Here is a 21859-nt window from a genome sequence, read left to right on the forward strand (position 1 = left end):
TATAGTATGCTGAATATTACAAAACAGTCAACGAAAAACAAATATAAATGCAGCAATAATTGACAACTACATGTATCTACATATAATTACTGTGTCTGATGTAAATCTGTAAATTACGAAGACGAATTAAATCTTTACCAAAAACATCACCCATGGAGTTTATAATCCCCTGTATATGTTCGCATGTGTCTTTGAAAATTTCCAAGCCTACTAAACCCTTTACCACATACATCACTTTGTGAGGTTCATCGCCTGTATGTATTCTCATGTGTCCATGTAAATTCCTAAGTCGACTAAACCCTTTACCACATACATCACAGTTATGAGGTTCATCGCCTGTATGTATTCTCATGTGTCTTTGTACATTCCCAAGTCGACTAAACCCTTTACCACATACATTACTTTGTGAGGTTCATCGCCTGTATTTATTGTCATATGTATTTTTGAATGACAATGCTGACTAATCCCCTTTCCACATACATATATATCACATTCACAAGGATTATCTCCCGAATGTGTTCTCATGTGATTCTTGAAATTCCGAAGCCGACTTAATCGTTTACCACATACATCACAGTTTACTTATGAGTTTTATCACCTGTATGTGTTTTCATTGGACGTTGTTAATAAGTAACTAACGATGAATAATCTTTTACAACATGTATAAGTCTAAATGGTTTTCTCACCATTATGGTTGTGTGTTCTCATGCGTTTCTGTAATTCACCCTCTACAAAATACATCAGTCATAAAGTGTGTTTACCTGAATGTGTTCTCATGTGTTTTTGTAAATAATCAAGCCGACTAAACAATTTACCACATACATCACACTCATGAGGTTTATCACCTGTATGTATGTTCATGTGACGTTTTAAATGACTGTGACGTTTAAACTTTTTGTAACATACATTACAGCCATGCGGTTTATCACCTGTATGTGTTTTCATGTGTTTCTGTAAATATGTACGCTGTCTAAACCGTTTACCGCATACATTACAGTCATGATAATTTTCACCTGTATGTGTTATCATGTGTTTCTTTAAATATGTACGCCGACTAAACCGTTTACCACATACATCACACTCATGAGATTTATCACCTGTATGTATTGTCATGTGAAGTTTTAAATTACTAGGACGTTTAAACTTTTTGTAACATACATTACAGCCATGCGGTTTATCATCAGTATGTGTTATCATGTGTGTCTTTAAATATGTACGCTGAGTAAACCGTTTACCGCATACATCACAGACATGATAATTTTCACTTGTATGTGTTTTCATGTGTTTCTTTAAATATGTATGCTGACTAAACCGTTTACCACATACATTACAGTCATGCGGTTTATCACCAGTATGTGTATTCATGTGTTTCTGTAAATATGTATGCTGACTAAACCGTTTACCACATACATCACAGTCATAGTGTTTATGACTTGCATGTATTCTTATGTGTCTTTGTAATTGTTCAATCAGACGAAATCTTCTACCACATACATCACAATCATGAGGTGTATCCTCTGTGTGTGTTCTCGTATGAATCTGCAAATTATAATGCTGATTAAACCCCTTTCCACAAATATCACAGTCATAAGGTGTCTCACCTGTGTGTATTCTCATGTGTCTACGTAACAGACCAAGCAGACTAAACCCTTTACCACATACATCACAGCTATGAGGTTTATGTCCCGTATGTGTTCCCATGTGAAGCTGTAAATTACCACGCTGACTGCAAACTTTACCACATACATCGCACTCATGGTATGTATCACCTGTGTGTATTCTCATGTGTCTCTTTAAACTACTACGCTGGCTAAACCCTTTACCACATACATCACAGTTATGAGGTTTATCTCCCGTATGTACTCTCATGTGAATCTGTAAACTACTACGCTGTCTAAATCCTTTACCACATACATCACAGCTATGAGGTTTATCTCCCGTATGTGTTCTCGTATGCGTTCTCGTGTGAATCTGTAAACTACCACGCGGACTGAACACTTTATCACATACATTACATTCATGAGGTGTTTCACCTGAATATGTTTTGATGCCCTTTTTTACATTACTGACTTGACTAAACTTTTTACCGCATTTTTTACATTTATAAGTTTTATCTCCAGCATGTTCAGTATGCGTTTTCGTGTGTCTCATTATGTGTCTCTTCAGATTACTAAAGTCGTTGGACCATGAACTAGAGATATAGAACCTGAAAATAGTTGACAAACTCAGATGTACTGATTCTGAGAAAGTACTAATAATGCAACTTTATAGAAAATAGTATTGTCTATGATTATTAGTTCCTATTAAACTAAAATATGCAGAAAACTTAACGTTGAAAGTTTAATTAAAGCTACCGTACACTGGTCGTTCTCATCAAGATTAAATTCAATCAATCAATTTCGTGACGTCCTACATTTCGAGATAAACACACATACCATCGTAGTGTTTGACAAGAAAATGAACCTCGTAATTTTTTTTATCCAAGGACATGTTTGACTTCAAATCACATTCACAAGGATAATCTCCCGAATGTGTTCTCATGTGATTCTTGTTTCATGAGAGGGGGGGTAATTCCTTTATTTTTGATGGTATGAGTGTGCCGCAAAACAGGGTCGCTTTTTTATGCCCTGCTGGTTAAAACAGGGTCCCTTTTTCATGTCTGTTGGTTAGAACAGGGTCGCTTTTTCATGCCCTGCTTCTGAGAACACAGTCTTTATTTAAACAAAGTATTTGTCTAGAATAAGTCTAGAACCCGGGTCTAGAACAGGATCTTTTTTATACGGTCTAGAACAGGGTATACTTTTTCTGAGCATGTATAGAACAGGGTGTGTTTTTCGATATTTCTGTTTAGAACAGGGTATGTTTTTCAATGTTTTCTGGTTAGAACAGGGTATGATTTGGCCAGTGCTGTCGGCACAGTTATACCCAAAATGATATTCAGTAACAACCTCCTCCCCCGGGCTTCAACAGGTTGGGAACAAACCCCCTGTATGGTGATTATAACTGTATAGAGGGACAATATCCTTCTTTAGAGGGATAAAATTGTCCCTCTATAGAGGGGTATTTTTGTTTACACATGATTCAAAGCAAATAAGGGCAGAATGACATTTTCTAGTTATATTGGCTATAATCTCTAACATTATATGCATCAACTTATGCACTTTACTAAAAATTGGGATGACCAGTTTTCTGCTAAAGTGACAAAACTTGCAATATATTGTTTACCTATCTGAACACCCGATCAACAACAAAAGGAATAGTTGACCTTTAAATTTCGTGTAATCTAACAATAGAAATTCTGTTCAGAAAGGCATAAGTGAGTGGAATTTACCTGATCATCACAGCTTTCAATCATGGTGAACAATAGATTGTATATTTAGTCAGATGAGCAGCAAACTGGGCATGTGCATATTAAATTAAGTACAGCAATTGGTGCAATTATCCCTCTATACAGGTATAATCACCTTATAGGGGGTTTGTTCCAACCTGTTCAAACCAACGAATCATGTCAATCAATTATAATTTCAATTCAATTCAATTCAAAATATTTTATTGTTCAAATATCAAATGTACATTTAAACAAAGGGATTGGACAAAAAAAGGCAGTGCCTATGCAAATCCTTTACCATACACAAGATGGATTGAATAACATGCATGATAGTATATAATTTTCTGATAAGTTAATAGATCATACGTTGTTGTAGTGAGTCAGGGGAGGCAATTCCCCCACTTCTTGAAGTATTTTATTGTGTATACATATATAAATAACTATGTTAACAAAGTCAAAGCAAGACCTACTGGAAGTGGTGTCGAATTTTATACCACATTAATAAGTGTTGGTTAGGAATCAAGTAGATCATTAAGTGATTTTTTAACTCAAATTCACAAACTCACTACAACAAAGTTGTTCTATTTATATATGAATAACAAGAATTGATTGGCCCTTTTTGCAATACATAAATTGTAATTTGTAATCATATAAACACATATTTAAGTAAAACATTGACACTAAATAATTGAAATTGTTAGTACAACTTACTTGACTATACGAAAGTTTTCCTTGATCAAAAGAAGACTGAAGATCGAGTTATTGGGACTAACACGAGAAAAACGAACATCCCCGTAAAACTGAAAGGTCAATACCTAGTTCAATTAGTTATATATACGAATCGCCGTTTTATATCGGCGCACACTTACCTGGGGCATGCATAAGTAATTATTTTGACACCTACTATTCCTGGGATAAGAAAAAAAAAACGTTTGTCACTAAAATTAAGGAAGAATGACAGAAAAGGAGAGCACAGATATTTTTTAATAAATCTAAAATTCACAATTATTTTTTAATAAAGCTAAAGATTCAGCTGTTAGTCTCCAAGTTTCTGATCCATAGAAAAGTATCGATTTTTTATTTGAGTTGAAGATCCTTATTTTGGTGTTTGTTCTGAGTGCTTTGCTCCTCCAGACTGGTTTAAGGATTTCAATTTTTTGGCTTGTTGAGCTTTTCTTTTTCTTGATTTGATGTCCTCATCTGTCCCTCCTGATGTACTGATGACAGATATGTAAACTCTCGGACATCTTCAATTTTAGCATCTCTCACTTTGGTGTTTACCCTCATAGATTTTGTCTTTTTATATTTATGTACAGTCCTACTTGTTTTGCAGTTGTTTCAAGGTTGGTGACTTGGTTTTGTGAGTCATGGCGATGGGAAAGCTGGCAGATATCGTCTGCAGAGTCACGGTCTTCGAGGCATGACTGTTATGTCCATTTGATACCCAGATGAGTATACATGCCCGACATTTATTTCTTTGTATATCTTTTCGGACCGACCAACCAGGATTTTTAATATACCAAAAATCCGCCAAAAAAAAAATTTATAAAAAAATGGCCGAATGAAAAGGCTTTAATACGGAAAAGAGAATAATGGTTAAAACAAGGATTTGTATAGTACTAAAACTATTACTATACAAATCCTTGTTTAAACCTAAAAAAGGATGAAAGTCCAATTTGGGGAATTTAGGATGTGTTATGGTGAAAAAAAATCAGGGAATCCCCCCAGAAGGACATTTCAAACCAAAAAAAAGTTTTTTGTGACTGTTGTAATTTATACTACTTTTCCACAGGCACTCGTCTCAGAAAAAAAATCCTATATACCGTTATGTATATAAAGGTATATAGGAAAAAGAATCCTCAGACGAGTGCCTGTGTACTTTTCCCTTCAAAAATGAAATTGGTTTAGTGTGTCCTTATAACATAAAAAAACCAACTTGTAACATGTAACATCGCTAAATTGTACCGATATATAGCTCTTAATAAGAGATTTATAAAGCATAGAACTACAAATAAAAGAATGTTTTGAAGACAGGGTTCGAATCTCGCTCATACCTTTTGCTTTTTGTGTGTGTTATTATATTAAATTTTAATGTTTCTATCATATTTTTTCGAATGTTTGCTTACTTCATAGAATCATTCTGGTTCTTTTGGTCTATATAGTATACTAGTATATCATAATTTATTAAAAGAAAAAATCATGTGTCGCTTTTTGTGTGCATTTGTATGACTGTCCATACTCTTGACTTACTTTCTATTCATGTGATTACATTTATTACATATATGCAAGAAACAACTGCCGTCAAACTGATGTATGTACCTGTACATAACCAATAACACGAGAATTGGTTATATAGCAATGAAGCTCAAATGTTGCGAGTGTAATATACACATAACTTAAAATTAGGCCATTGTATAGAAGTTTCAAAACAACACAAACATCAGAATATAATACAACACCACAGAACAAATCAATTATACTACAAATCGTGATTGGAGGTAAAAGATCAAGAAGCTGTAGCATCTATATCACAACGAAGGGCCGATTTGTTAAAATGCCAGAAAAGGCCATATACCATTTGTTAGTAACACAAAGTGTTCTACATATATTCAGAATGAGAAAAACAGCATCCCATTTGAATTTGTTCGATATTATTTGGCTTCTTGACAAGTAACGTGTAGTGACAATGAAACATCAACAGAATTTGATTATGCAACGACATTTGCCAATCATGTTTACAGCCGCAACGTCAACTGCTAACCAAATTACCGAGTGCCATTGAGTACAGATTCATGCCATAAATGTTTACCATGAACTGCATTGCCAAAGAATTGACTGAAGGAAAACCTGTAAAGCCCTCAAATTCCAACCGCATAATTGCCAAAACCAATTAATGGGTTGAACAAATGCAAAAACAGAAGGTGTAAAAGAGAACCCAAAAAATGTCAGACAGAATTTGTTGACCTTTCTGACAATCATTTTGGCGTTTGTAACAGGCAGTCATCGCTTTTGAAGTTGACACATTCATTCAAAAATAACACAAAAATAATCTAGTGTCGCGTTTCTAAAGTCGGTCAGTATATATTGCGGTTTCCAAAATATTGCCAAGTACGTTAAGATGTTGAGAATACACTTACTGTAATAAATTGTTTTAGTAAAGATTGTAGCACAGTGTAGATACTATTCTGTACGCTATCCGGAAGTCGCGATTTTCGAAGCGAGAACTTTTTGGATCACATTTTAAATTTGATGGGTATACTGAATTAAACGGTAAGTTGATCATCTGTACATTGCTTAATGATTAATTCAGCCGACATCGATATTCTCAAATGGTTTAGAATTAAATTCCGCACATTCATTAATCGTATCTTTACCTTAATCAAGAGATTTTCAAATGCATCACTTAGAAAATCAGTCGGCGAACCTAAAAACAGTCTTTTTACCCTCTTAGTGTACAAATTAACGTAAAAAACCTGACTTAATTAACTAAATTAAGTATATTTCAAGTGGTGGTAAAAGTTTCAACCAGATCTTTGAAGCCAGAAATAAGAAAATTACACTTGTTTGAATTTCTTACTGTACGATCAGTCTCGCTTGTATATTTTAAAACTGTATGATCAGTCTTTATGTCACTGTATTCTAGTGATGATTTCAAAGTTATTTACGATACATTAGAAGGTGGCATTTTTCTAAAAAAAACACAAATATATTTCAATACATTCACATCCTGAAAACTTATGAAGCATGTTTTAGCTTGATGGGGTGTACTCGACTTACTACATTAAGTATAAGGATGTTTAAATGTTGCTAAAATAAGAGGAAGGTTTGATGTATACTAATATATAAGATTCAGAAATGTCCTCCGTTATACTTAAAATTGTACAAACACACAGATTTAGTTGTTATATAAAAATGCATGTATTTACACACATTGGAGGCCGTACTGTAGCCTTTAATTGATCACAGTTCCTTCACTTGGTTTAAGATGTACAGCTGTCTCTTTGACACTCAATTGTACACCATTTTGTCAAGCGGGGGGTTATAGTGATAAAGAAGTCCGTCTTTCCGTTCGTCCGTTGGACCAGTACAATATGTTTCGCCGGTTTTGTAAGCGCATCTACATTGGGGGTTCCGGCCATTTTTAAATGGAGAGGGGGTCCAATCTAGGAGAAAAGGGGATTCCAAATATATGTTCCCATACAAAAGCATTGCTAGTTAAAAAAGGGTTTCAAACGGCCGGATCCCCTTTTTTGAATCCGTCACTGATATAACTATTAATTAATCTTATTCGGTTTTCTTATCATAAATGATAATGACTGTATTGTGCACCGTCTATTTCGAATTTTAGTAAAAATCTTTTATTGGGTTACCTTATATAAGATACGGACTTGAACATTGCATTATGTGGGGACACCCATCAGGTATTTCCATCCCCTCCAAAACCAATCATTAAAGTTTTCTGAAATTGCTCTATTTTTACTCGATTAATGCTTTATGGACCTTCTATTTCTGTAAACTTACCAAAATTATATCACATGAATTATCTCCCTACGCAAAGCTGTCTTTATCCATTTTTTGTTATTTTAAAAGAGACAAGCTTGGTTTATGTTATCATCAATTGGTCAACGGCGGACGGTGTAAATAATCTTTTAAAATGTAATAGCTAAACAGATAACTGTAACGATACACTCTTACAAAGTCAACAAGCGAATCATGTATTAATTTTTAGGCATTTGATTTTAAATAAGACTGATGGAACAAAAATACAATTATTTTGCCGTCTAAAAAATGCATCAGAAATATATTTGTATTGTCTGATGAAAGTAATTACACGTTATAGTTCCCTGGATAGTTCATAATATCACATATACACGTATATACCTTCAAATTGCTTTTATTTTTTCTTCAAAATCACGAGTGGTCATACAGTCAAAAAATCTGAAATCGCTTCTAGAATACAGTCAGTTCTAGACTGATCATACAGTAATTTATTTTGGGATCCTCTAGGAAAACATATTTTTTATGGGAAATACGAATATTCTACTTAAATACGAAAAGAATATTGAAACAGTATATATTTAACTGTAAACTGATGCAAATATTTGCAATAAAAGATTATTTGCTTTGTACTACGAGAGCAAACTTGTCCATCGATTTCACTTTTTTCTACCAAGTTGATGTGATGCACACGTATATTTTATATTCTAATGCATGTTTTTGTTACAGTTACTCATATTTATGATGCTATATATACATTGAAGATGTTCAAAGCACTTTGTAGATATAGGAGTAAACAAATGATGAGAAAAGTTACCGTAGGCAAAACCGTCCTGTTAGCCAGTTGGAAATCATCGCTTCGAAAATCGCGACTTCCGGATAGTGTACAGAATAGTATCTACACTGTGTGTAGGACTTTTGAAAAATGCCCTAGTTTGTATATGGATTCCTGGGGAAAAATCTACCCCCCTTTTTTTGTAAAAGGGAAGCAATAAAAATGTTAATTTCACATCAAAATAGATTTTTTTCAAACCATAAGCAAATGTTAGTAAGGGGTCTGGAAAGGGAGACGTCAGCGCATAATAAGCTGAACTATTAGTAAACATTTTATTCGGAAAAAAAGTGTTTTTAAAATGATTTGCTTACAATGCTACCCTTAGTCTTTTGCTACGCCACTGAAACCTTGATCATGTTTTGTTAGAGTTTAAAACATATTGTTGTATCCAGAAAATATTACACCCATAAAAGCATGCACTGATCAACAAATTTAAATAATCATAACAAACTTCTGCACGGATGAGTACATGTGATGAGCTAGTATATATCATACGGTAATTAGAGAAAGGTTCCAATTTAAGTATTCCTTAGTTAAGTGAAGACTTAAGTTAGTTTATGCATACCACTTAAGAATTTTACTTAACAAAGGAAATTCGTAGTGAAATCTAAGTTTAAGGAATACTTAAGTTAAGATGTTTGATGTCTACGAGAAAACCATGCAAAATCAAAAAAAAATTATAAAAGGGGTTGTGGAATTTTCATCTGATTTTGGGTTCCTAGTAAAGTAGTAAGTACATCTAATAGTTCTATGGTTAAAAAATCACAATTTATCTCAAACTATGTGAATACAGGGCAATTCTAGTTTAGTACCAAATTTGCTGGAAAATAAATACAGCAATAATTGACAACTACATGTATCTACATGTAATTACTGTGTCTGATGTAAATCTGTAAATTACGAAGACGAATTAAATCTTTACGAAAAACATCACTCATGGAGTTTATAATCCCCTGTATATGTTCGCATGTGTCTTTGTAAATTTCCAAGCCTACTAAACCCTTTACCACATACATCCCTTTGTGAGGTTCATCGCCTGTATGTATTCTCATGTGTCTTTTTGTTACTTCCCAAGCCGACTAAACCCTTTACCACATACATCACTTGTGAGGTTCATCGCCTGTATGTATTTTTATGTGTCTTTGTAAATTCGCAAGTCAACTAAACCCTTAGCCACATACATCACAGTTATGAGGTTCATCGCCTGTATGTATTCTCATGTGTCTTTTTGTTACTTCCCAAGCCGACTTAACCCTTTACCACACACATCACTTTGTGAGGTTTATCGCCTGTATTTATTCTCATATGTATTTTTGAATGACAATGCTGACTAATCCCCTTTCCACGTATATCACATTCACAAGGAGTATCTCCCGAATGTGTTCTCATGTGACTCTTGAAATTCCGAAGCCGACTTAATCGTTTACCACATACATCAGAGTTTACTTATGAGTTTTATCACATGTATGTGTTTTCATTGGGCGTTGTTAATAAGTAACTAACGATGAATAATCTTTTACAACATGTATAAGTCTAAATGGTTTTCTCATCATTATGGTTGTGTGTTCTCATGCGTTTCTTGAATTCATCCTCTACCAAACACATCAGTCATAAAGTGTGTTTACCTGAATGTGTTCTCATGTGTTTTTGTAAATAATCAAGCCGACTAAACAATTTACCACATACATCACACGCATGAGGTTTCTCACCTGTATGTATGATCATGTGACGTTTTATATGACTGTGACGTTTAAACTTTTTGTAACATACATTACAGCCATGCGGTTTATCACCTGTATGTGTTTCCATGTGTTTCTTTAAATATGCACGCTGTCTAAACCATTTACCACATACATCACAGACATGATAATTTTCAATTATATGTGTTTTCATGTGCTTCTTTAAATATGTCCGCTGACTAAACCGTTTACCACATACATCACACTCATGAGGTTTATCAACTGTATGTATTGTCATGTGAAGTTTTAAATTACTAGGACGTTTAAACTTTTTGTAACATACATTACAGCCATGCGGTTTATCATCAGTATGTGTTTCCATGTGTTTCTTTAAATATGCACGCTGACTAAACCGTTTACCGCATACATCACAGACATGATAATTTTCACCTGTGTGTGTTTTCATGTGTTTCTTTAAATATGTACGCTGACTAAACAGTTTACCACATACATCACACTCATGAGGTTTATCACCTGTATGTATTGTCATGTGAAGTTTTAAATTACTAGGACGTTTAAACTTTTTGTAACATACATTACAGCCATGCGGTTTATCATCAGTATGTGTTTTCATGTGTGTCTTTAAATATGCACGCTGTCTAAACCGTTTACCGCATACATCACAGACATGATAATTTTCACCAGTATGTATTTTCATGTGTTTCTTTAAATATGTACGCTGACTAAACCGTTTACCACATACATTACAGTCATGCGGTTTATCACCAGTATGTGTATTCATGTGTTTCTGTAAATATGTATGCTGACTAAACCGTTTACCACATACATCACAGTCATAGTGTTTATGACTTCCATGTATTCTTATGTGTCTTTGTAATTGTCCAATCAGACGAAATCTTCTACCACATACATCACAATCTCGAAGTGTAACCTCTGTGTGTGTTCTCATATGAATCTGCAAATTATAATGCTGATTAAACCCCTTTCCACAAATATCACAGTCATAAGGTGTCTCACCTGTGTGTATTCTCATGTGTCTACGTAACAGACCAAGCAGACTAAACCCTTTACCACATACATCACAGCTATGAGGTTTATGTCCCGTATGTGTTCCCATGTGAAGCTGTAAATTACCACGCTGACTGCAAACTTTACCACATACATCACACTCATGGTATTTATCACCTGTGTGTATTCTCATGTGTCTCTTTAAACTACTACGCTGGCTAAACCCTTTACCACATACATCACAGTTATGAGGTTTATCTCCCGTATGTACTCTCATGTGAATCTGTAAACTACTACGCTGTCTAAATCCTTTACCACATACATCACAGCCATGAGGTTTATCTCCCGTATGTGTTCTCTTGCGAATCTGTAAACTACCACGCGGCCTGAACACTTTATCACATACATTACATTCATGAGGTGTTTCACCTGAATATGTTTTGATGCCCTTTTTAACATTACTGACTTGACTTAACTTTTTACCGCATTCTTTACATTTAATGTTATCTCCAGTATGATGTGTTTTCGTGTGTCTCATTATGTGTCTCTTCAGATTACTAAAGTCGTTGGACCATGAACTAGGGATATAGAACCTGAAAATAGTTTGACAAACTCAGATGTACTGATTCTGAGAAAGTACTAATTATGCAACTTTATAGAAAATAGTATTGTCTATGATTATTACTTCCTATAAAACTAAGATATATGCAGAAAACTAAACGTTGAAAATTTGTGATTTTAATTAAAGCCACCGTACACTGGTCGTTCTCAACAAAAATTAAATTCAATCAATCAATTTCGTGACGTCCTATATTCCGAGATAAACACACATACCATCGTAGTGTTTGACAAGAAAATGAACCTCGTAATTTTTTTTTTATTCAAGGACATATTTGACTTCAAATCACATTCAAAAGGATTATCTCCCGATGTGTTCTCATGTGATTCTTGATTCATTAGAGGGGGTACTTCCTTTATTTTTGATGGTATGAGTGTGCCGCAAAACAGGGTCGCTTTTGCATGCCCTGCTGGTTAGAACAGGGTCCCTTATTCATGTCTGTTGGTTAGAACATGGTCGCTTTTTCATGCCCTGCTTGTGAGAACACAGTCTTCTTTTTGAACAAAGTATTTGTCTAGAACTGGATCGCTTATTTAACTGTTTAAGACAAGTCTAGAAGCCGGGTCTAGAACAGGATCTTTTTTATACGGTCTAGAACAGAGTATACTTTCTGAGCATGTCTAGAAGTTTGAACAGGGTGTGTTTTTCGATATTTCTGTTTAATTTAGAACAAGGTATGTTTTTATATGTTTTCTGGTTAGAACAGGGTAGATAGATAGATAGATAATTTTATTAACCAATCATGGTGCCCACAATTTGAGCTATACAATCAAATGAATTACAAAATAAAGCACAGAAAATTATTAGAATGATTAAAGTACATTTAAACAAAAAACCACATGAATACACATTTACACTTAGTCTAATTAACCTGATATAAACCAAGTTATTGACAAAACATAGTTGTTATGGATGCCACTGTGACCTGGAGAAATTACATAAATCTTTATATAGTTCTATGTCTATGGGAGACAACTCCTGATCAATTTTATTTCCTATATATATATCTATATATATTGTTCTTCTATATTTTTTTTCAAACAACAATATTTTCTATAATTTTCTTTCGTTCTTCAAAAAGGGAGTGCAATAAATTAGATAAGTTTGAAGTAACAAATTTAGAAATTAAATTAGATAGATGTTGAGATCGAGTACCACATGTGGAGCAGGATCTGCTTACCCTTCCGGAGCACCTGAGATCACCCCTAGTTTTTGGTGGGGTTCGTGTTGTTTATTCTTTAGTTTTCTATGTTGTGTCATGTGTACTATTGTTTTTCTGTTTGTCTTTTTCATTTTTAGCCATGGCGTTGTCAGTTTGTTTTAGATTTATGAGTTTGACTGTCCCTTTGGTATCTTTCGTCCCTCTTTTTTTAGAACAGGACATTTTAAAAGAAAATGTAGTTCCTCTTCAACTGCATTCTTACATAGCTTACACTTTCTGTCTTCAGCTTTAATTCCAATATACCTCCCTCTTTCGATTTCAAGATCATGACAGCTAGTTCTAAATCTTGTGATTATTTGCGTCTTCTTTTGAATTCATTTTTAAATATGGTTCAAACATAAAAATATTTTTAAATTTTCTGTAAGTTCTTAATTTATTGCCAGATTGTAAATTAGTACACTTCCCGAATTGCTTTCTAAACTAGCTAACCAGCTTTTTTTAAATTTAATATTTAAAGATGTTTTTACTTTTTTTAGAATATGGTTTTGTTTAAAGTTTGACTGGTTAACAAATAGATATTCTAGAAATTTAAATATATGTTTAATGCTTCCTATCCAAGATTCCTGGTTATGTTTGTCCATAGAATGAGATAGATTTATGGCTTCCCTTGGAATAATATTTGAAGGTTCAATATCTTTCATAAGATGGATCCAATATTTTACCATATTCATTATTACATAATACAGTGTAGGGAGTGAACCTAGTTCTCCTCTACATGCCATATTTGATGTTTTTATATTAACTCCAAGAGAAAATTTACAAAGCTTAGTATGAATTTTCTCTAGTACAAGATAATCAGTTTCTTTTGATATAAAGTTATAGCCAAATGTATTTGTTTCTTATGTGGTATATATAACCCCAAATTTCAGATCCATACAACAAGATTGGTGGGATTGTATGGTTATATATGTGTAATAAAGTACTAGGTTTTGGGCTTTCCACTGAAAAGGTCTTCCTTAATTTGAAATATGCTTTCATTCCTTTGTTATAAAGTTCTTTCTTTGCTATTTGGAAACTCCAAGATGATGAAAAATTTATACCTAAGTATGTGTAGTTCTGTACACATTCTAAAGTCTGGTTTCCTAATGATATTTTAATATTTTTAAGTCTTCCTGACTTGTTAAATACAAGAACCTTGGTCTTTTTTGTGTTAACTGTCATTTTATAATCAACTGTAAATTTATTTAATTTGTTAACACAATTTTGAAGTCCTTGCTCTGATGATGATAAAAGAACTACATCATCAGCATACATTAAAATATTTAAGGGATGTGTATTTAATGGGATTGGGTCACATGTTTGGTCAAAATAGGTTGGCAAATCATTTAAATATATATTAAAGAGACAGGGACTGAGATTATCCCCTTGTCTTACTCCTATATTTGATTTAAAAGGTTTGTCCTGTGTTGGTCTATTTTTACACAAGTTTCTGTGTTTTCATGCATACATAAATTTTATAATGTCATAAACTTTTGTTCCAACACCTATACATTTAAGTTTATAAAAAAGGTGGAGATGTGAAACTGAATCAAATGCACGCTTAAAATCTACAAAGCACGCATACAGAGGCTTCGAATTATTTTTCATCAATTTTTGAATGATGGGACATCCTTTAGTAAAACCAATTTGCTCACTTCTAATTATGTTTCTAGTTTTTTTAAATTTTGTCAACATGTTATTTAGAATTGAATTAACTAAATTTGGCAAGTGCTGTCGGCACAGTTTTACCCAAAATGATATTCAGTAACAACCTCCTCCCCCCCCGGGGCTTCAAACCAACGAATCATGTCAATCTGTAATCACATAAACACATATTTAAATAAAACATTGACACTGAATAATAGTAATTGTTAGTACAACTTACTTGACTGTACGAAAGTTTTCCTTGACCAAAAGAAGACTGAAGATCGAGTTTCTAGGACTAACAAGAGAAAAACGAACATTCCCGTGAAACTGAAAGGTCAATACCTAGTTCAATTAGTTATATATGAATCGTCGTTTTATATCGGCGCACACTTACCTGGGGCATACATAAATAATTATATTGACACCTAATATTCTTGGGATAACAAAAAACAATATTTGTCACTAAAGTTATTTAAAGGTAGAATGACAAAAAAAGGAGAGCACAAATATTTTTTAATAAATCTAAAGTTCACAATTATATTCTAATAAAGCGAGCTTTAAAAGATGTAGCTATGAGAGTTTGGATGGGGTTGAATGATTAAAGAATGATGCCCTTAAAAATTGAAGATTAGAGTATAACGGGCAAAACAATTGAAGATTAAAGAAAAAAGGGGTTAATTTTTTGAAGATTAGAGAAAAAAGGGATTAATTTTTTAAAGATTAGAGGAAAAATTTGTTAAAAATTAAATGTTTACAGAATAACAGACCCCCCATCCGGACCCTCAGCTATATTAGTCTCCAAGTTTCTGACCCGCATAGAAAAGTATCGATTTTATATTTTAGTTTAAGATCCTTATTTTTGGTGTTTGTTCTGTGGGTTTTGCTCCTCCAGACTGGTTTAAGGATAGCTAAGGCTTGTTGAGCTTTTCTTTTTCTTGATTGGATGTCTTCATCTGTCCCTCCTGATGTACTGATGACAGATATGTAAACTCTCGGACATCTTCAATTTTAGTATCTCTCACTTTGGTGTTTAACCTCATATATTTTGTCTTTTTTTTTATTAATGTACAGTCCTACTTGTTTTGTAGTTGTTTCAAGGAATTTAGGTTATGTTAAGGTGGAATAAACAGGGAATCCCCCAAGAAGGACATTTCAAATAAAAAAAAAAAAGTTATGTTTTTTGTGACTGTTGTAATTTATACTACGTTTCCCTTCAAATATTAAATGGGTTTAGTGTGTCCTTATAACATAAAAAAAAAACATTTTTAATGAAAAAAAGGTAACATCGCTAAATTGTACCGAATAAACTCATCATAGATTATAGGAATGAAATTTAATATTCATGCAAGACGCGCGTTTCGTCTACAAAAAACTCATCAGTGACGCTCGAATTAAAAATGATATAAAAGGCCAAATAACGAGCATTATGGACCAAAATTCCTAAAAGTATACAGCTAAGGTAATCCATCCCTGAGGTACACAATGTAGAAAAGCCTTAGTTTTTCAAAAAATCAAAGTTTTGTTAACAGTTTATTTATAATTATGAACATATCAATGATAACTCAAGTCAACACAGAAGCGCTGACTACTGGGCTGGTGATACCCTCGGGGAAATAAATCTTCACCTGCAGATATAGCTCTTAATAAGAAATTTATAGAGCATAGAAGTACAAATAAAAGATTGTTTTGAAGACAGGATTCGAATCTTGCTCATACCTTTTGCTTTTTTTTGTGTTGTTATATTACATTCTAATGTTTCTATCATATTTGTTCGGATGTTTGATTAACTCATAGAATCATTCTTGTTCTTTTTGTCTATATAGTATACTAAGTATATCATTGTATTAAAGACAAAATAATGTATCGATTTTTGCTTATTGTGTGCATTCATATGACCGTTTATACTCTTGACTTACTTTCTATTCATGTGTAACATATATGAAATGAACAATTGCCGTCAAACTGATGTAGGTACCTGTACATAACCAATAGCACGAGAATTGATTCTATAGCAATGAAACACAAATGTTGCGAGTGTAATATACACATACATGTAACTTAAATAAGGCCATTGTATACAAGTTTTTTACAACACAAACATTAGAAAATTTAAACAACACCACAGAACAAATCAATTACACTACAAATCGTGAGTGTAGGTAAAACATCAAGAAGCTGTTGCATCTGTATCACAACGAAGGGCCGATTTGTTAAAATGCCAGAAAAGGCCACATGATATGTGTTAGGTGTTCTATGGCCAACTGATGTAAGATGTTCTCCGGTTAAAATATTTATTATCTTATCTTATAGACGATAAAACCTAAAAAGATCAGGACAAATACAGATATACATATATTCAGAATGAGAAAAACAGCATCCCATTTGACTTTGTTCGATATTATTTGGCTTCTTGACAAGTAACGTGATATGGTACCTTATGCGCATTAACAGGTCGGGAACTCTGCCTTATATGGAAATGCATGAATTAGCATACTTATGTCCTCGCACATGTAATTGTTTATTTAGGTGTGACGCAATATATTCTTACCTGAGTTTTAATATTGACCAATCAACAAAATGAGTAACAATGCATGATGGACTACTACGTGTTTACAATCAACCAAGAACACGTGTTATTTACTGAAATACAACAATTTTTTTCGTGCAATGAGGGATTAACAATTTCGCTTAGTTTTTCATTTTTTGTATCCACATTTATAGTTGGTGATATAAAATTTACGTTCCATGCTCAGATTAACAAAAAATTGTTTCTATGTGAAGAAACAAGTGTTTGAGTTACCTGATATATAGCCATTAATATACTGAGTGCCGATGAAAACGCAACACTTTTGTTTTTCAAAAAAGTCTGATAATTTTTATTTATTTTATATTAGAACTTTGTGAAGTTGGTTGAAAATGACTTTAAAGACAATTGTCGACAACTTTACGGTTGGGTGATTTTTGGAACAAATGCAAAGTAAGGGTTATTTTGAACGGACATAAACCGAGTTCACCGCTTTTCAACATACGCACCATTTTCACGATTTTGTCATTTAAAGCTTGGCTAATGTCATGAATTTTCCCGCCCTTATTGTAAGGAAACTGCAATAAACATCTGAGTAAATGCCAGGACTTTCTGACAACCAGCGACATGCAGTTTCGGGCATGATCCAATGAAGCCTTTCACAGCATACAATAACCCAAATCATCCACAAATTCAACAAAAATGGATCAGTTAATGATAATCCACATCCCGGGTTTCAAAAAGCAAGAAACGCTCAGCAAAACCGATACATTTAGTCTTTAACATATCCGATATCGACTCTGATGGATGTCCAAAGGTCACGTGAGTTCAATGGTGGTCACGGTAGATCCTATGGAGCAATTTCAGTAAAGCACCATTTGCGCAGAAATTCAACGGTTAAAGAGGACCACAGTCGACATCTAAACGGCTGTCTGGTGTAAACATCGAATTCTGTAGACCAAAAATCATTCATTATGTACCAAAAATCATCAGTGGTGGTTACATAGACGTTTGGCACCAGCCTTGGCCAAAAGTCGTGCGTTTCGCCAGATTTAGGTCCGATAGAGCAAATTTTGCATCAGATTTGACATGGTTTAGACGATGAAAACCACCACCAATATCAAAAAGTCAGCTTGAGTTTGCTTAACAGGACAAGTGGAATAACATTCCTCGAGATCACATAAAACGTCCAGGATGATCAATTCCACGGCGCTGTCAAGATTGCGCTGCACAACGGGGTTGTAACATTTTTAGTTAGGACTGTGATTTGATGATTCGACATTGGATGTTTCGTTTATCTATTGCGCCCGAAAGATGACAATGAAACATTTTTGTTTGATATCGATCTATTGTTAGAATTGTTAATTTTCAAGAACAATTCATGTTGAAAGATTATGATTTCTAATATAAATTTTATTTTTGAAAAACCAAGTGCTGCGTTTTCATTGGCACTCAGTATATGTTTGGTGATGGCACGGACATTTCATGTATTCGTCTACCAGACAGCAACGAAACAACAGAAAAAATCACAATTACCCAAAAGACAACTAACTAGTGTAAAAAAACAGCCGGTGCTAATTTCCATTAGGGCAGCAATTTTCGTATAGATAGTGAAAAATAAAATTGTGATCCGCCTTGAATTTTGTGCTCGTAAAAAAGGCGGACTCGGTTTTCCATTATAAAATATTTACATACATGACAGTGATGACAGACTCTATAAGTATTGATTTTTGCCATATTTTAGTATTTTGGACTTTCAAACTGTTCCCCATGTTCTGCAGACAGCGAAGCAAGCAACTGTAGTCTCATTTTTTCGTCTTTGCAAGTTTTTTAACGGACACGGACATTTGCCAACCTTCAAAAAATCATTAATGGCGTTATCCATGTTTATGTACGACAAGGATGAAACTCTGATATGTTTTGTGAAAATTGCAGCGTTGGATCTAAACCTATTATATTTCTTTTATTCATTGGATAAATTTCTCCTACTTTTGTATATACAATTAGTTCGTTGTTTTGTTGTTGTTTGGATTGTTTTAGAAAAATGTACACAAGTAGGTGTTGGTCCTTTCATAGCTTACTTTCTAGCATTGAACTTATGATTGCGTACTTTACTAGATTGTGTCTTGGATGGAAAGATGTCTCATTTGGCACTCATATCTCATCTTCTTTCTTTATACAAAGCACGTTTTATAAAACTTAATAGGTAATATGACACCGAATATGATCCAGAGGATTTGAATAACTGGAGACATTGCACATACGTCAATAGGACAGCAGCCGAACGATAAAAATACCTCTGAGATATATTTTGGGATAAAAAAAAAGCAACACACAGACTTTATCGATGGATGAAACTATACAAAATATGTTAAGATATTTATTTACCGTATAAAATTGAGAATGGAAATGAGGAATATGTCAAAGAGACAAAAACCCGATCATAGATCAGACAACAGCCGAAGGCCACCAATGGGTCTTCAATACAGCGAGAAACTCCCGCACCCGGTTGAGACTTTCAGCTGGCCCCTAAACAAATATGTATACTAGTTCATTGATGATGGACGTCATACTTAACTCCGAATTATACACAAGAAACTAAAATTAAAATCATACAAAACTAACAAAGGCCAGATGCTCCTGACTTGGGTCAGGCGCAAAAATGCGGCGGGGTTAAACATGTTTTTTGAGATCTGAACCCAACCCCTATACCTCTAGCCAATGTAGAAAAAAACAAACACACAACAGTACGCACAGTAAAATTCAGTTTAAGAGAAGTCCGAGTCCGATGTCAGAATAGGTAACAAAAGAAACTAAACAAAATGACAATAATACATAAATTAACAAAGGACTACTAGCAGGTACTGACATGCCAGCTCCAGACCTCAATCATTACTTAATTGAAAGATTATTTCTTTATCACTCGAATATCAAGCACAATTCCTACCAGCTTTTATAACACTTATTTTTAGCATACTGAATAGTGGGTACTCTTACTTTGAGTTCAGGTCCTGATAAAAAGATTATACACCCAGTACAGATAGAAGTGTTTCAGTGCCAGTTTTCGTGTTTTTTTTAGGCAGAAATGTTTTTAAAATGACATTATACAGGTTTTTAAGAGCTCAAAAAAATACATGCTGGACAGTGGTCACTTCATCTGAAATTTCACTGTTTAATGCCATGAAATTATTACACAGGTACAATGCATAACAATGGAACAAACCTATTCAACTGCTTTTACAAGGCGAAAAAAAAAGTCGAATAGTGAAGCCCGTGAACAATACGTTTTTAATCTGAGCATGCAAATTGAGGATTATGTTATAAATTTTACACTTAACATATTCGCAGAACAAAAACGTTTATTTTAAGAATCCCAGACACTATATTAGTTGACACTTTTCTCACTAATTCCACGTGTTATCAAGTGTATAGTAAACTCGTAGTAGCCCACAATGCATTGTAGTTCATTGAGTCGATTGGTCAGTTTTTCAAGGCCATCATTAGCCTTGTGTTTGGGAAATTACTATGCAAATATATTCTGACGTCAGGAAATCTAGAGTTCTCGACCTGATTAAGGTTGTTATCAATAAAAAAAAATCAATAGTCTTGGCCTTGGTTTTGTAGATTACCTGTTCAAGGTATGAAAATAGATGAAAATTCAAAATGGAAAGTCCTTAATCAAACGGCAAATTCACAAGCTCAAACACACGAAACGAATGGATAACAACTGTCAAATTTCTGACTTGGTACATACATTTTCGTATGTAGAAAATTGTGAATCAAACCTGGTTCTATAGCTAGCTAAACCTCTCGCTTGTATGCCAGTCGCATAAAATTCAATTATATTTACAACGATGTATTTTCATGTACTATAATTAGCATCTATCGGGCTATCGAATGAAAGGAATTCACGGGAAAATTACTCTAGCTCTTTAAGAAAATTTAAAAGGTTTACAAAAATGGCTTGTGGAGAGGCATTATGTTTACAGAAAAGGGAAAATTGTTTAACACGATCGGAATAAATAGCTAAGGATAAAAAAAAACTGGTGGCATGGATAGGCTTCCCAGAATAGAGATTAATGGTTACAAGTGCGGAATAAAAAAACAAAACAGAGAACCGAAAGGAAAATGGAGATCAAGTGAATCTGCGAGCTATACTGCTCACAAATATAGTAGACCTACTGCTTATAGTTAAGACAAGAGTGCATATGCTGAAATGTCTCGCCTTCTTTACTAATCATTTATAGTCCTAAATATAAAGCTTTATTACAACTGTCACATAAACTTAACATTAACTAAGAAACTTAATATTTAGCAATGAACCATGAAAATAAGGTCAAGGTCAAATGAACCATGACAGGGAAACATGTTCAGCTAACAATTCTTCCATACAACAAATATAGTTGACCTATTGCTAAGCCTTATAGTTTAAGAAAAACAGACCAAACCATAAAAACTAAACACTGAGCAATGAACATGAAAATGAGGTCAAGGTCAAAT

General features: G+C 33.7%; 2 protein-coding genes across 2 annotated transcripts; both read right to left on the reverse strand.

The window, feature by feature from the left end:
- Nucleotides 1-172: 172 nt before the first annotated feature.
- Nucleotides 173-2013, reverse strand: LOC143042438 (uncharacterized). Its single transcript, XM_076214722.1, has one exon. The coding sequence runs from the start codon at nucleotides 1867-1869 to the stop codon at nucleotides 745-747; it is 1125 nt and encodes a 374-aa protein (XP_076070837.1). The 5' UTR covers nucleotides 1870-2013; the 3' UTR covers nucleotides 173-744.
- A 7530-nt stretch (nucleotides 2014-9543) lies between these two features.
- On the reverse strand, nucleotides 9544-15174 carry LOC143042437 (uncharacterized). Its single transcript, XM_076214721.1, has 2 exons — nucleotides 15074-15174; nucleotides 9544-11961 (listed from the first exon to the last, which is right to left on the reverse strand). The coding sequence occupies exon 2, from the start codon at nucleotides 11904-11906 to the stop codon at nucleotides 10269-10271; it is 1638 nt and encodes a 545-aa protein (XP_076070836.1). The 5' UTR covers nucleotides 11907-11961; nucleotides 15074-15174; the 3' UTR covers nucleotides 9544-10268.
- Between the last annotated feature and the right edge of the window lie 6685 nt (nucleotides 15175-21859).

Source organism: Mytilus galloprovincialis, chromosome 8 (assembly GCF_965363235.1).
Source record: "Mytilus galloprovincialis chromosome 8, xbMytGall1.hap1.1, whole genome shotgun sequence".
In the NCBI taxonomy this organism is placed as follows: domain Eukaryota; kingdom Metazoa; phylum Mollusca; class Bivalvia; order Mytilida; family Mytilidae; genus Mytilus; species Mytilus galloprovincialis.